Source organism: Muntiacus reevesi, chromosome 1 (genome assembly GCF_963930625.1).
Source record: "Muntiacus reevesi chromosome 1, mMunRee1.1, whole genome shotgun sequence".
NCBI lineage: Eukaryota > Metazoa > Chordata > Mammalia > Artiodactyla > Cervidae > Muntiacus > Muntiacus reevesi.
The window spans coordinates 181,255,564-181,271,408 of NC_089249.1; the positions used below are offsets into that span (position 1 = coordinate 181,255,564).

At 38.0% G+C, this 15,845-nt stretch overlaps 1 protein-coding gene across 6 annotated transcripts in view; it reads right to left on the bottom strand.

Moving 5' to 3' along the window:
• The window catches only part of ZNF354C (zinc finger protein 354C), a 99,311-nt gene that overhangs the window by 65,673 nt on the left and 17,793 nt on the right, over positions 1–15,845 (bottom strand). For 3 of the 6 annotated variants that reach the window (XR_010660834.1, XM_065917314.1, XM_065917309.1), the window contains exon 1: positions 840–1,153. The exons of 1 other annotated variant lie outside the window; for it this stretch is intronic. Coding sequence is in view for 2 of the 5 variants with exons in the window: in XM_065917314.1 (XP_065773386.1) it covers positions 840–919 (80 nt within the window). In the remaining 3 variants the exon portion in view is untranslated. Of the gene's footprint in view, positions 1–839; positions 1,154–15,845 lie in introns of those variants that run through there. 2 more of the 6 variants (XM_065917313.1, XM_065917312.1) reach the window with 1 other exon arrangement.

A 15,845-nucleotide genomic window follows, 5' to 3' on the forward strand; every position in this document is an offset into this window, starting at 1 on the left:
CCTGGAAGGGGTCCCCCTTCCTGCAACAGAATGGCCAACGCAGGTGCTCCTGAGGGACTCTTTCCTGGACTGCTGTGTTCTTTCCAGGGAATTGTCACACGTAATGCACACCATTTTGGATGCCACTCCCAAACACAAATTCCACAGGTACCACCTCTTTTAGCATCCACAGCTCCCCACATCCTTTGTTCTTCATACACAAACCCCAACTGGGAAAGCAAGGAAGAGAAGCAGGCAGACCACTGTCAGAGAAGAGTGGTGGCCAAGGCTGCCCGCACCAGCCACCTAAGTTTGCAGTAGGTTCCACAGGTATAGCACCTGGCATGAAAGCTCAACAAGCTGAGTACGCTGTGTAATGTCAGCCAGAGAAGGAAAGCTGCTGTATCAGTGCCATGGTTACTCTATGATGCACGTCTTCTCCCCATCTTGTATCTTGCATGTATTATTTAATCCGCACAACCACTCTAAAAAGTATTGCTACCTCATATTACAGATGTGAGGGAGACTGAGAACCAGAGAGTCTAGTGACCTTCCCCAAGAAACAAAACTGCTAAGTATACAGTAGAGGCAAAATGGATCATGGTGGAGTCCAAGGCCCCGGTTAATGTGGCAAATTCGCTGTCCACCGGTGCCTCATTTTCTTCATCTGTAAAACAGGATCTACCTGTTATCTGAGGTTGAAATGAGTTCATTCATCCAGGGTGCCAGACTAGTACCCGGCACAGATAAAGTCTCCATAGGCATTGCCATTGTTGTTACTGTCCGTTTCACCAGAAATCTCTGAAAACCCAGCCACAAAAGACTCCCACCAACAGCAGTGCCGGACCGCCCCAACTCACCTGACTGGGCGCTCCCTCCCCGCGACCCCCCCTGGGGAGGGGTGGAGGTGGGGGCAGGGCAGCGACTCCCCTTGAAGCATCGTGGCCTGGGCCGTGCAGACCGCCTCCAGACCCGCTCGGCCTCGGTATCTCCCTCGTGCCTGCGCGCAGCCCCGTCCGGCCGGCACACCTCCCAGCCCAGACCCGCACACCTGCTGGCTCTGACTGCCACCGGGAGATGCAACCGAGAGTTTCTCAGTCCCTGGGAGGCCTCCCTAGCAGAGCCGGGATCACCCGCGCCACGAGCCCCGAGAAAGCCGCGAGCCCTCCTTGCAACCCCGCAACCCAGGAGAACTACGGCTCCCGGCATGCCTATGGGCTCGCGCCTACTACGCTTCCCAGGGGCGCCGCTGGCGCCGCCACTTACGAGATGGAAACGTTCTCTCTTCTGGGGAGCTGTTGGGCCCAGCTGTGCGCTGGGGTTGCCGTGCGAGGGAGCGTTCACAAATAAGGCGGGTGATCTCCGAAATGCTTGCTGCCTAAATCAGCTGCGTGACTTGTTTTGTTAGACAGGCAAAATCATTTGAATAAAACCCCTGAATTTTGACGCCTTTAAGGTCTGTGCGCCCTAGCTCCTACCAGTTAGTTTTGATTATTTTTAATTATTTTAATGTGTACACGGAGGATAATGTATGAACAGGTATGTTTAAGCATAATAAAACTAACACCCATATACTCAACATTCTGCTTCAAAGAGAACTTGACCAGAATCTTGGAAGACCTGTCCACGATGCTCCCGATTTTTCTATACTGTGTTAAGCATTTCTTGGCTTAGCCTGATTAGTACATCTCAAATAGGTACCCCTAAAACAATGTGCTTACTTTTGCAAGGTGTTTCATCTTTATGTAAATAGAATCTGCTATATGTTTTTCTGTGACTTACATGCTGAATGTGACTTACATGCTAAACTTATTAGGTTCACCTATCTTCATATATGAAAAGTTTATTCATTTTCACTGTTGTATGATTGCATTATTCATTCATTTAACAAGGTATATTTAACACTTGTTTTGCACCTGGCGTTGCTGTAGATGCTAGAAATAAACTAGTAAATAAAACTGGCACAGCCTCTGCATTCATGCAGCTTAAATTGTCAAAGGGAGAGAAAGAAGAAAAATAATAGCAAAAATAACTCAGCCATTAAAAGAAAAAAAGAATGAAATAATGCCATTTGCAGCAAAATACATAGGCCTAGAGATTATCATACTAAGTGAAATAAATCAGGCAGAGAAAGACAAGTATCATATGGTATCACTTATATGTGGCATCTAAAAAGTGATACAAATGAATTTATTTACAAAACAGAAACAGATTCACGGACACAGAAAACAAATTTATGGTTACCAAAGGGAAAAGGGGTAGAGGAGGGATAAGTAAGAATTTATGGATTTTCAAATACAAACTACATAAACAAGGTCCTACTGTATAGTACAGGGAACTATAGTCAATATCTTGTAATAAACTGTAAGGGAAAATAATCTGAAAAAGAATATGACTAGCTGCATAACTGAATCACTTTGCTATACACCAGAAACTAACAAAACATTGTAAATCAACTCTATGTAAATAAAATAAATAAATGGTATGTATTTATGACGCATGCTAATAAGGACAAGAAAAGGGACCAGGACCGTTGATGAGAGCGATTTTACAATTTTACACAAAGTGGTTAAGACATGTCTGACCGACAAGGTCAAGCATTTGAAGAAGGACCTGCGGAAGATGAGAAGTGAGCCAAACTAGATACTGGTGGAAAGCTTTCTGACAGACCAACAGGCAGATATCCTAAGGTAGGAGTACCCTATTGAGGAGACAGTAAGATTACAGTTGCTGAAACAGAAATAAGGAGACAGAAAAGTAGGAGATCAGAGGCAAGAGGACTACATTTATAGGCTCTTACTGGTCATTATGTCACTGGATTTGATTCTGAAAGAGAATGCTCTGGGCACTGCAGAGATAAACTCTTATGTCATTTTTTTAGTGATCACTGACTGCTGAGCTGAGAGTAAACTAAAAGTTCAAAGGAAGAAGTAGAGCGACTAAGACTACAAGGCTATTGTAGTAAATCTGTGAGAGAAGGCAGGAGTTTGGACTGAGTAGAAGTTATGAGAAGTGTCTGGAAATACTAAAATTCAAAATATGGAAAAGATGAGAATGTGAACATTGGAATATTATGTTTTTCAACTAGGAAGTACATCTATTCCTTTTAAATAGTCCTGGTAATTATATTAATTTTTTAAAAATATTCTTTATGCTCTGTTTGTCTGATTATAAAAATTAAGAATTAGCTTGTCTCTTAGCCACCGCAATGAGAAGCCCATGCACTGCAATGAAGAGTAGCCCCCACTTGCTGCAACTAGAGAAAAGTCCTTGCAGCAACAGAGACCCAGCACAGCCAATAAATAAATTCATTTTTTTAAAAAATTAGCTTGTCTCTTGATGTCCTTTTGCTGACCTAAAACAAATACAGAGCCAGTTTTTTTCTCCAGCAAAATGGGTGTATTCAGGATTAACAAAGAATCGCAATTTGAGGTCTGTAAGCATGGCAGTGCAAGTCCTCAGCAAACATGGAGAAGAACTGTTTTATAGTGAGAAGAAGCTAAGCCGGCTACGATAAAGAGCCCATGGTGTTTTCCTTGACTGAGTCCCGACAGACTCTCACTGGCTGATCTGTTGCCAGCGAAGAAGGGGAAGTCTTTGCTTTTGCTGTTGGGTTCTTCCTGTTGTAGGGGTGAGAGCACTCCCTTCTGGTCTCCTATCTCTGTTTAATTGAGGTTTCTGTTTATTGCTTTCTTACACTTTGTATTTGGGTTGGCCAAAAAAATTCATTCAGGTTTCTGAATATTCCAATATTTTAAACCAAACATAATTTCATTTTCTGCCCCATCTAAATTTTTAAAAATATGAGCTAATAGGCTATCTAATTTTAGTACTTCTGTATTCCATTTTCTCTCTCAGCTGTGAATTTTGGTAATTTCCTTAAGTTTTATAATTTATTTGCAATTAAATTTATATTTTATCAGTTTCTTTACTGATGATGAAATGCTTGTGCTGAGTTGTATCCGACTCTTTTTAACCCTATGGGACTAGCCCACTAGGTCCCTGTGTCTATGGATTTTTCCAGGCAAGGATACTAGAGTGGGGCATCATTTCTTTCTCCAGGAGATCTTCCCGACCAAGGGATTGAACCCAGGTCCCTTGTGTCTCCTGCAATAGCAGATGGGTTCTTGACCATGTCTATACCATCACTTCCTAATTTTCGCTTTTCGTCTTGACATTTCTGTTTCTTTCTCACATTGTCACAGTCTAGTTTTTATCTGTGCCCTCTCAGTTATTCCATGAACCTCTTTTACTTACTTTTCTGGAGGCAGCTGAAGCCAATCTCATTTTTCTTTTCTTTTAGGAAACCTTCTTCTGTTTATTTCTCTACATTGACTTATATAAATCTTCCCCCACTCCCCATTTCCTGTATCTTTAAGTACTTTTTTCTGTTTCTCCCCCGTGGCTAGCACTTGGTTTTTTCCCATTGTTTTTGTCTGGGACAATAGAAAGGATAAGGCTCAATTCCCTTTTTTTCTGCTTTCTTCACTGGCAACATATTAAACTGTTACTCTTGGTGTACAGCTTTCCTGACAATGTGAAAACCTCACATTTAATTCTTTGTCCCTTCCTCCATTTTATGGGAGGTGTTTCAAATTTATCTTCCAAGTTAAAAAAATAAAGGACTATTCTTCCACTTTTTCTTTCTAATGTAGTTTACTGCTTTAAAAGAAATGACCATCTGCTTTATTTGAAAAAATGTCTGCACTACATACAGCATCCATGAAATAGTAAGAAACCTTGACCCAGCAGGCTGCTTGGGTCCACTGTAGCGTAACTGAAGGCCAACTACTTTCTCCATTCTTTCTTGCCTCCCTTTCTGCCATCTTCCCTTCCCCCCCCCCCTTTTTTTTAACAGTGGGAAAATAAGAATAAAAATGGTAGAAAAGAAAAAAAATAGGAATTGTTTTCAACTATTCAAAATTTGAAAGGCTAAAATGAAATATATGTGAAGTATTTAAAATTAAATGACAGCTTCTCTTCCATCTTCTTCTCTTAATCAGCAAAAGATTGAAAGCTTGCTGCTGTAAGCTGTGTATTATGCCAGGATTCGTGACCTCCGGAGGAGAGGATTTTGATACGGGATCAGAGACGAGGCTTAACTACTTGGAGCTTTTTGTGTAGCAAAATTTTATTAAAGTATAATAGAGACATGGAAAGCTTCTGACATTGACATCAGAAGGGGACAGAGTGTCCCCTTGCTGATTTTTAGCGAGGTGTTTTATGTCTGTTGGGAAGCTATTAATGAAGTGAGAGAGACACCTCAAGGCTGAGGGAGTTTCACCAGGCCCCTCGTCCACAATACGCACTTTGAGATAGGATGGCATGAGGTGTGTCACCGCCCAGCCATAAAAAAATTGACAGGAATTCTGGTTTCTTGAGACCAAGGTTTGAGAAAAGAAAAAATGTTAGTCTTAGGTGGAACCATTTTGAAGAAAGTCAAATTCCTAAGCAAATACATAGTTTTATTAACATAAGAAAAACACATTGGTTAGCTCAAGGCAGAACCAGGTGTCCTCAATACAGAATTGAAAGAAGCCTCTTTTAATTTTGTGTAGAGAAGGAAAAAAACATCTGCCACTTGCAGTTTATTTCCTCCTGCCACTTGGAGACCTCTGGCCTTCCTGCCTGTTATCCTCTCAATCTTAATGACATCCATCCCTATATGTATATGTGCAATTGCGGCTGATGGACTGGCCAGATTTGGGGAACACTGACATACTGTTTAAAATGCCATCCAAATACTACTGCAAACCTGAGTGTTATAATAGAAACATGCAATAAGTTATTTATGTCTTCCGTCCTATATACACAAACTCTTAGACGTTTAAAGGATATTTGTAAAAACACATTTAAGAGTGATTGCAAGGAATTCCCTGGTGATTGAGTGGTTGGCAATCCACTTGCCAGTGCAGGGACATGGGTTCGACCCTGGTCCAAGAAGATTCTACATGCCACGGGCAGCTAAGCCCAAGTCCGTGTGCCACAGCCGCTGCGCCTGCCCTCTAGAGCCCTTGAGCTGCAACTACTGAAGCCTTTTAATTTTGTGTAGCGAAGGAAAAAAACATCTGCCACTTGTGACAAGCCTGCACACCACCACAAAGAGTAGCCCCTGCTCACTGCAGACAGAAATAAGCCCACACACAGCACTGAAGATCCAGCACAGACAAAAATAAAAATAGAAGTGACTGCAAAATTTATTTAGAAAAAATAACCCACTGACCTAAATGAAGAGAAGTACAGGCTGGATGGTGCTGAAATATAGGGATTCAGGCAGTAATTCTATCCAGGTCTTTCCATCACAACTCTATAAATTTATGGGGTGAGTCATGAAAATCTACAAACGATTTTTATTATGTACAATCTATTTGCTTAAAAGAAATGGAAGCTTTGCTAGCTTGTTTTCCTTTGCCCATATCTTTCTACTGAAGTAGAGATCACAAAACAGATGTTGGAGCACTGACAGTTTCTAGATTTCTTGCCACAGGCACGACAAGGGTTTGTTCTGTTTAAGAAACAGCAAGTTTTTTGGATGTTGCATGTAATAAGCACTTAAAGAATATTTTTGGAATAAACAAAATTCAGATAAAAATCATGTATGGTTGTTTGGATAACAAAAATGTTTCTTTAGATAATTCTTGGAGGTGAGGGAGCAATGGTGGTATAATCTACAGCTCCCACCTTTAGAAAAACAATAAAGGACATGGAACAGAAGAGAGGCAGTGGGGTTCTTAAAATAGATATAAAACCACCACCAGAAAGAGAAAGTAAAGCCTATGTGTGAAAAAATACAAAAGTTTACTGGTATTTAAGAGAACCATATATAGATAAGTGCTTAAAAGTACATGTGGGATATATAAACAACTTCCATAGTTCGATAACAACAACAAAACCATGCAATTCAAAAACTGGCACAAGTTTTAAATAAACAGTTCTCCAAATAAAATGCATCCAATACAAATGGCAAAATAAGCATATTAAAAGTTGCTCAACATCCCTAGTCATCAGAGGAATGCAACTCATAACCATAATGAGATATCACTTCACAACTGTTAGAACAGTTATTATAAAAAAAGAAAAAGAAGTGTTAACAACTGTTGTTGAAGATGTAGTTAAGAGAATCCACATTCAAATTAGAACCCTTGTACATTGCTGATGAGAATGTAAAATGCTGCATCCTCTGTGGAAAATAGTTTGACAGTGTCATATAAAGGTTAATATCTACTTCTCAAATGATGATGCAATCCCACACTTAGGTATTTACCCAAGCAGAAATGAAAACAATATTCACACAAAAACCTGTATGCAATTGTTTGCAGCAGCCTTATTCATAACTTCCTAAAATTGGAAATAACCCAAATGTTCCTCAAGTGGAGAATAATAAACTATGGTACACTCATAATGGAGTATCACTCAACAATTAAAAGGTACAAAATACTGATACACACAACATGGGGTAATCTCAAATGTACTAGCCTAAGAAACTGCAGCCAGACATATGATACTACATAAAAGGGAAAACTATGGGATAGTAATTGAAACCAGGGAGTCAAACAGATACATGTATGCGAGTATTCATAACAGCATTATTTACAGTAGCCAAAAGGTGGAAACAACTCAAAAGTCCATTGATTCATGAATGGATAAACAAAACGTGGCCTTCATATGCAATGGAATTTTATTCAGCCTTAAAAAAGGAAGGAAATTCTGATAACATGTTATGACATGGATGAATCTTGAAGACATTACACAAGTGAAATAAGCCAGACACAGAAAGAAATACATTGTATGATTCCACTTACCTGAACTAAGTAGGAAAGGCAAATTCATAGAGACAGAAGGTAGAACAGAAGTTACCAGGGGCTAGGGGAAGGGTAAGATGGAGAGTGACTCTTTAATGAGTACAGAATTTTTGTTTGAGATGATGACAATGTTCTAGAAATAGATATGGTGATGGTTACACCCACATTGTGACTTCACACATTGCTACTAAACCATGCACTGTAAAGTGGTTAAATGACAACTTTTAAATTATAAATATTTTACTAAAAAATTTTTTTAAGTACATGCAGGATGCAAGAGGGCATTACTGGGAAGGTAATGCTTCAGGGGAAGATTGTTAACAGAAACAGATGTGGAAACCATATTTCAAGAGAGGAAATATAAGATTCCGCTAAAGAAAAAAATCACTCTAAGTGTTTCAGACCCCGCAATTCTTCTCCCCAACCCTCAAGAAATCTAGTCAATAAATAATACTTTGCTACACAGAAAGAACTAGGTGTACTTGAATTAGAAATCTTGGACACAATCCAAACTTGTTGTGACAGAAAGGACACAGAAACCACTTTGCTGGGAATCATAGAGGATAAGTCTGGGACAATTTCAGCATCAAATTAAATAATGATATTAGCAGATTACAGTCCACTGATGAAACAAAAAACTGTGCTTCCAGAATCACAGAAATAAACAGAAAAAGAAACTCTTCCCTAAAGTAGAGAGTCAATTATTAAGTGTAGAAAAAAATGACAGAATTAGAAAATTTCCAGTTGAAAACTATTATTATCATAGTTTATTTTATATAATAGTTTATATTGTATATCTTATATATTATAATATATAATATAATAATATATAATAGTTTATATTATATATAATTACAAATATAATTATATAATATATATTATATATACTGTATATTATATGTTATATATTATTATATTTATTACATTATGTATAGTTTATATAATATACAATTATATAGTATATATAATATATATTAACATAATTAACATATAATATACTATATAATTATATACTAAATACTTATACTTATGTATATACTTATATATACTTATCTATATATACTTATCTATATGAAATATCAATTAATTAACATATATATATGTTGTATATTATAATAGATATAATACACTATATTAATATATAATTAATATACAATATACTATATAATTATATACTATATACTCATATTTATGTATATACTTATATATACTTATCTATATATACTTATATATATTAAATATCAATTAATTAACATATATATGATATATATTATATATTATAATAGATATAATACTATATATCAATATATAATTAATATACAATATACTATATAATAATATATTATATACTTATCTATATGTATATACATATGTATATATGTGTATATACATATATATATATACACACACATATGTGTATATATATAGTTATATATATATACTTATAAGCATATACTTATACTTAGTATATAATTATATATTATATACTATATATACTGTATAATTAATATACTATATAATTAATCAATTTATATATTAATTATATATTTATATATTAATCATATATAATTAATATCACATTACTATTTATATATATAAATTAATTTATATGTTAATTGCATATAATTAATATTATATATTACATAGATATTGTATATGTAATATATTATATAATAATATATCATATATGTGATATAATATATATAATTTATTTATAGTTATGTATAATATAATAATAAATATATAATTATAACATATTGTTATATATGATATATTACTTGTATTTTATAATATATAATATTAATTAATATGTATAATTATTATATAAATATATTTAATGATAAATATTTATATTTATTTTATATTTATATTTATGTTATAATATATCATAAATATAAAATAAATATTATAATTAATGAATTAATACATATTATATAATATATAATATAATATGATTTTATATCATGATTTATATATTTATTTTTATTTATTTATATATTATATTATATAATAGCTTATATTATAACTATTATAATAGCAATTGATTAAAGCAAGTGCCACCAACAGATACTAAAACTAGTGGTGGAGAGCTTGACCAGTAAAACATATATATACATACACTCATAGGATTTCCTCTCAAGATACTTAAGATTACAATGAGAAAACTGGTAACTTTACAGTGAGCTATCAGGCAGATACCATCTTAATGATTAGAGCAATGTTAAATTTACCAGCAATAGGTTAACTCAATATCACAAACCTCCTAATGTGACAATATAATGTACTGAAAAAACACAATACTACTTTGGTGCTTTTCTTACCAAAAAGCATAAGTTTAATCATGAGAAAACATTTGACAAATTCAATGGAGGGACAATTGAGAAACAAAATGAACTATTCATCACACAGATCTTCATGAGAAAACACCTGTTTGATAATGCAACCCAAACCACCTGAAAAGATGAATATTTTAAATAATCTAATCACTTTGAACACTATAAATATATCAGGCATGTCAATTATTACAAAAATAAAGCATGTTTTGCTTTTTCAGTTTGCTTTGAAAATGGCCTATTAAGAAGATATGAAAATGGGCATTTTTCTCTTTTGCTTATATTCTGAACAAGTCTCTTTGAGAATAAGAGAAGTGAGGCAAAGAAAATCTATTGACAACTTAATAATGATTGTTATTTCTTTGTTCTCTTATGATATGCATATGTTTGGTTTATGACATGTGAACTTGCAATAGGAACCAACATTCTCTTTCTCTGGTGATCTAGGGAGATGAATAGGAAGGGAAGGTGTAGACAGAAGGAAGACGTTGATGGTTCCGGTAATGAGACATGTTTAAATTTAAAGATGGCCTGAAGAATGCTATGATTGTGGTTTTCATTCTGTCTGCCCTCTAAGGGATAAGGATAAGAGGCTTATGGAAGCTTCCTGGTGGGAGAGACTGACTGAGGGGGAAACTGGGTCCTGTTCTGATGGGCGGGGCCATGCTCAGTAAATCTTTAATCCAATTTTCTGTTGATGGGCGGGGCTGTGTTCCCTCCCTGTTGTGTGACCTGAGACCAAACTATGGGGGAGGTAGTGAAGATAACGGCGACCTCCTTCAAATGGCCCTGTGCACCCAGTGCCACACTCAGTGCCCCCGATCCTGCAGCAGGCCACCGCTGACCCGCACCTATGCTGGAGACTCCTGGACACTCACAGGCAAGTCTGGGTCAGTCTCTTGTGAGGTCGCTGCTCCTTTCTGCTGGGTTCTGGTGTGCATAAGGTTTTGTTTGTGCCCTCCAAGAGTCTGTTTCCCCAGTTCTGTGCTAAGTTCTGTAATCAAATCCCACTGCCCTCCAAAGTCACACTCCCTTGGGGTTCTCAGTTCTTCTGCCAGACCCCCAGGTTGGGACATCTGTTGTGGGTCCTAGAACTATCTTAACAGTGAGAGAATTTCTTTGGTATAATTGTTCTGCAGTGTGTGGGTCATCTGCTTAGCAGCTGTATGGTGGGGTTAATGGTGGCCTCCTCCGAGGGCTGATGCCACGCCCAGGACGGCTGCACCCAGAGCCCCTGCGCCTGTGGCGGGCCACTGCTGACCCGAGCCTCCGCAGGAGCCACTCAGACTCTCAGAGGCAGGGCTGGCTCCATCTCTGTGGGGGCTCCTGGTGCCCACAAGGCTTTGTTTGAGCCCTCCTAGCATCTATGGTGGGTATGGGTTTTTATTCTAAACGCGACTTCACCCCTCCTACTGTCTTGCTGGGGCTTCTCCTTTGCCCTTGGACGTGGGGTATCTTTTCTTGGTGGGATCAAATACTCTCTGTTGATCGTTGTTCAGCAGCAAGTTGTAATTTTAGGTTCTCACAGGAGAAGATAAGCACACATCCTTCTACGTCACCATTGTGAATCTTCTTTTGAATCACAGAAAACTAATCAAACTGATCACATCGACCACAGCCTTGTCTAACTCAATGAAATTATAAGCCATGCTATGTAGGGCCACCAAAGATGGACGGGGCATGGTAGAGAGTTCTGACAAAATGTGATCCACTGGAGAAGAAAATTGCAAACCACTTCAGTATACTTGCCATGAGAACCCCATGAACAGTATGAAAAGTCAAAAAGATATGACACTGAAAGATGAACTCCCCACTTTGGGAGATGCCCAATTTGCTATTGGAGAAGAGTGGAGAAATAACACCAGAAAGAATGAAGTGATGGAGCCAAAGCAAAAACAGTGCCCAGCTGTGGATGTGACTGGAAACAGAAGTAAAGTCCGATGCTATAAGGAACAATATTGCATTGGAGCCTGGAATATTAGGTCCATGAATCAAGGCAAATTGGAAGTGGTCAAAAAGGAGATGGCAAGAGTGAACATTGACATGTTTTGAATCAATGAACTAAAATGGATGGGAAAGGGTGACTTTAACTCAGATGATCAATATATCTACTACTGTTGGCAAGAATCCTTAGAAGAAATGGAGTAGCCATGATTGTCAACAAAAGAGTCTGAAATTCAGTACTTGGATGTAATCTCAAAAATGACAGAACAATCTCTGTTCTTTTCTAAGGAAAACCATTCAATATCACAGTAATCCAAGTCTATGCCCCAACCAGTAATGCTGAAGAAGCTGAACTTGAATGGTTCTGTAAAGACCTACAAGACCTTCTAGAACTAACACCCAAAAAAGATGTCCCTTTCATTTCAGGGCACTGGAATGCAAAAGTAGGAAGTCAAGAGATACCTGGAGTAACAGGCAAATTTGGCCTTGGAATACAAAGTGAAGCAGAGCTAGGCTAACAGAGTTTTGTCAAAAGAATGCATTGGTCATAGCAAACACCCTCTTCCAACAACAAAAGAGAAGACTCTACACATGGACATCACCAGATGGTCAACACCGAAATCAGATTGATTATATACTTTGCAGCCAAAGATGGAGAAGTTCTATACAGTCAGCAGAAACAAGACTGGGAGCTAACTGTGGCTCATCATGAACTTCTTATTGCCAAATTCAGACTGAAATTTAAGAAAGTAGGGCACACCACTAGACCATTTAGGTATGATCTAAATCTAATCCCTTACGATTATACAGTGGAAGTGACAAATAGTTTCAAGGGATTAGATCTGAAAGACAGAGTGCCTGAAGATCTATGGATGGAGGTTCATGACATTGTACAGGAGGCAGTAATCAAGACCATCCCCAAGAAACAGAAATGTAAAAAGGCAAAATGGTTGTCTGAAGAGGCCTTACAAATAGCTGTGAAAAGAAGAGAAGCCAAAGGTAAAGGAGAAAAGGAAAGAGATATCCATTTGAATGAGTTCCAAAGAATAGCAAGGAGAGACAAGAAAGCCTTCCTCAGTGATCAATGCAAAGAAATAGAGGAAAATAATGGAATGGGAAAAACTAGAGATCTCTTCAAGAAAATAGAGATACCAAGGAACATTTCACTCAAGATGGGCACAATAAAGGACAGAATGGTATGGACCTAACAGAAACAGAAGATATTAAGAAGAGGTGGCAAGAATACACAGAAGAACTGTACAAAAAAGATCTTCACGACCCAGATAACCACAATGGTGTGATCACTCACCTAGAGCCAGAAATCCTGGAATGTGAAGTCAAGTGGGCCTTAGGAAGCATCACTATGAACCAAGCTAGTGGAGATGATGGAATTCCAGTTGAGCTATTTCAAATCCTAAAAGATGATCTTGTGAAACTGTTGCACTCAACATGCCAGGAAATTTGCATAACTCAGCAGTGGCCACAGAACTGGAAAAGGTCAGTTTTCATTCCAATCCCAAAGAAAGGCAATGCCAAAGAATGTCCAAACTACCACACAATTGCACTCATCTCACACGCTGGTAAAGTAATGCTCAAAATTCTCCAAGCCAGGCTTCAGCAATACATGAACTGTGAACTTCCAGATGTTCAAGCTGGATTTAGAAAAGGCAGAGGAACAGAGATCAAATTGCCAACATCCGTTGGATCACTGAAAAAGCAAGAGAGTTCCAGAAAAACACCTACACCTGTGTTATTGACTATGCCAAAATCTTTGACTGTGTGGATCACAACAAACTGTGGAAAATTCAAGAGATGGGAATACTAGAGCACCTGACCTGCCTCCCAAGAAATCTGTATGCAGGCCAAGAAGCAACAGTTAGAACTGGACATGGAACAGACTGGTTCCAAATAGGAAAAGGGAGTATATCAAGACTGTATATTGTCACCCTGCTTATTTAACTTACATGCAGAATACATCATGAGAAAAGCTGGGCTGGAGGAAGCACAAGCTGGAATCAAGATTGCCAGGAGAAATATCAATAACCTTGGATATGCAGATGACACCACCCTTATGGCAGAAAGCAAAGAACTAAAGACTCTCTTGATGAAAGTGAAAGAAGAGACTGAAAAAGTTGGCTTAAAACTCAACATTCAGGAAACTAAGATCATGGCATCTGGTCCCATCACTTCATGGCAAATAGATGGGGAAACAATAGAAACAGTGACAGACTTTAGTTTCTTGGGCTCCAAAATCCCTGCAGATGGTGACTGCAGCCATGAAATTAAAAAGATGCTTGCTCCTTGGAAGAAAAGCTATGACCAAACTAGACAGCATATTAAACAGCAGAGATATTACTTTGCTGACAAAGTTTTCCATCTAGCCAAAGCTATAGTTTTTCCAGTAGTCATGTATGGATGTGAAAGTTGGACTATATAAGAAAGCTGAGCACCGAAGAATTGATGCTTTTGAACTGTGGTGTTGGAGAAGACTCTTGAGAGTCCCTTAGACTGCATGGAGATCCAACAAGTCCATCCTAAAGGAAATAAGTCCTGAATGTTTATTGGACGGACTGACACTGAAGCTGAAACTCCAATACTCTGGCCACCTGATGTGAAGAACTGACTCATTGGAAAAGACCCTGATGCTGGGAAAGATTGAAGGCAGGAGGAGAAGGGGATGGCATAGGATGAGATGGTTTAATGGCATCACCGACTCGATGGACATGTTTTGAGCAAGAATCAGGAGTTGGTGATGGACAGGAAAGACTGGCACGTGGCAGTCCATGGGGTTGCAAAGAGGTGGACACGACTGAGTGACTGAAGAATGCTATGACTTTGAGACTGCCCTTTGTACAACATCTGAGGTCATTACATCTTAAACTTTATCCTTAAACTATTTGTTCCTTAAACTTTATATTAAACTATATGTTAAGCTTATCTAGGTTGTTCAGTCATGAAGATCTTTGTTTTATTTTCACTCAATGCAGAGTTGGGCCAAAAATTTGCATTTAACTATTTTTACTGACATACACATTGGCCTTCATATTGATCATCATTGTGACTTTCCTGGGCAGCCTCTTCTTGATGAGGGACCCTTTTTCAGGCATCAAACAAGCTGAGCAATTCTCTGCTCCTCTCCAAGTCATTTACTTGCCTCACACACAGAGGTAATTATCATCCTGAATTTTCTGTTTTTATGGTAGCTAGTCTCCAAATGTGGTCACCCAATGAACCATGCTCCCTGATATTAATGTCCTTGTGTAACTTTCACACCTTGAATCTGGGCCAAATCAGTCAGTTAGTGTTGTGACTTCCAAAACTGAGTTATAAGATTTGCGCTTCTACCTAGGTCTCTCAGGATGCTTGCTCTAGGGACACTGCCTCTCAGAAACTAGTCACCTTTCTGTGAGAAGCCCAATCTACATGGAGAAATCTAACCATGCCCCCAGCCTACAGTCATCAGAAACTGACAGTCTTGGGTATAAAGCCCAGTTGTGCCTCTAGCCCCACCTGCTACTTGAACGCAAACACATTAAGACACTCTCAGTAAGAACTGTCCAGCTGAGCCCAAACATCAAACCAAGACGGAAATAAATAATTTGCTTTTTAAAATGTTAAATTTGGGGGAGAGTTGTTACACAGTGATGGATAATGTGGACCATGAACAACGAAATGGAGTCACTTATGTTCGCGGGGTCTTAAATGGAGCCAAGAGGCCATTAAGGAAGTAGAACTTACACACATTCACTCCCAGATGCAATATAAACTTTTGACAGAGTCAAAAGTT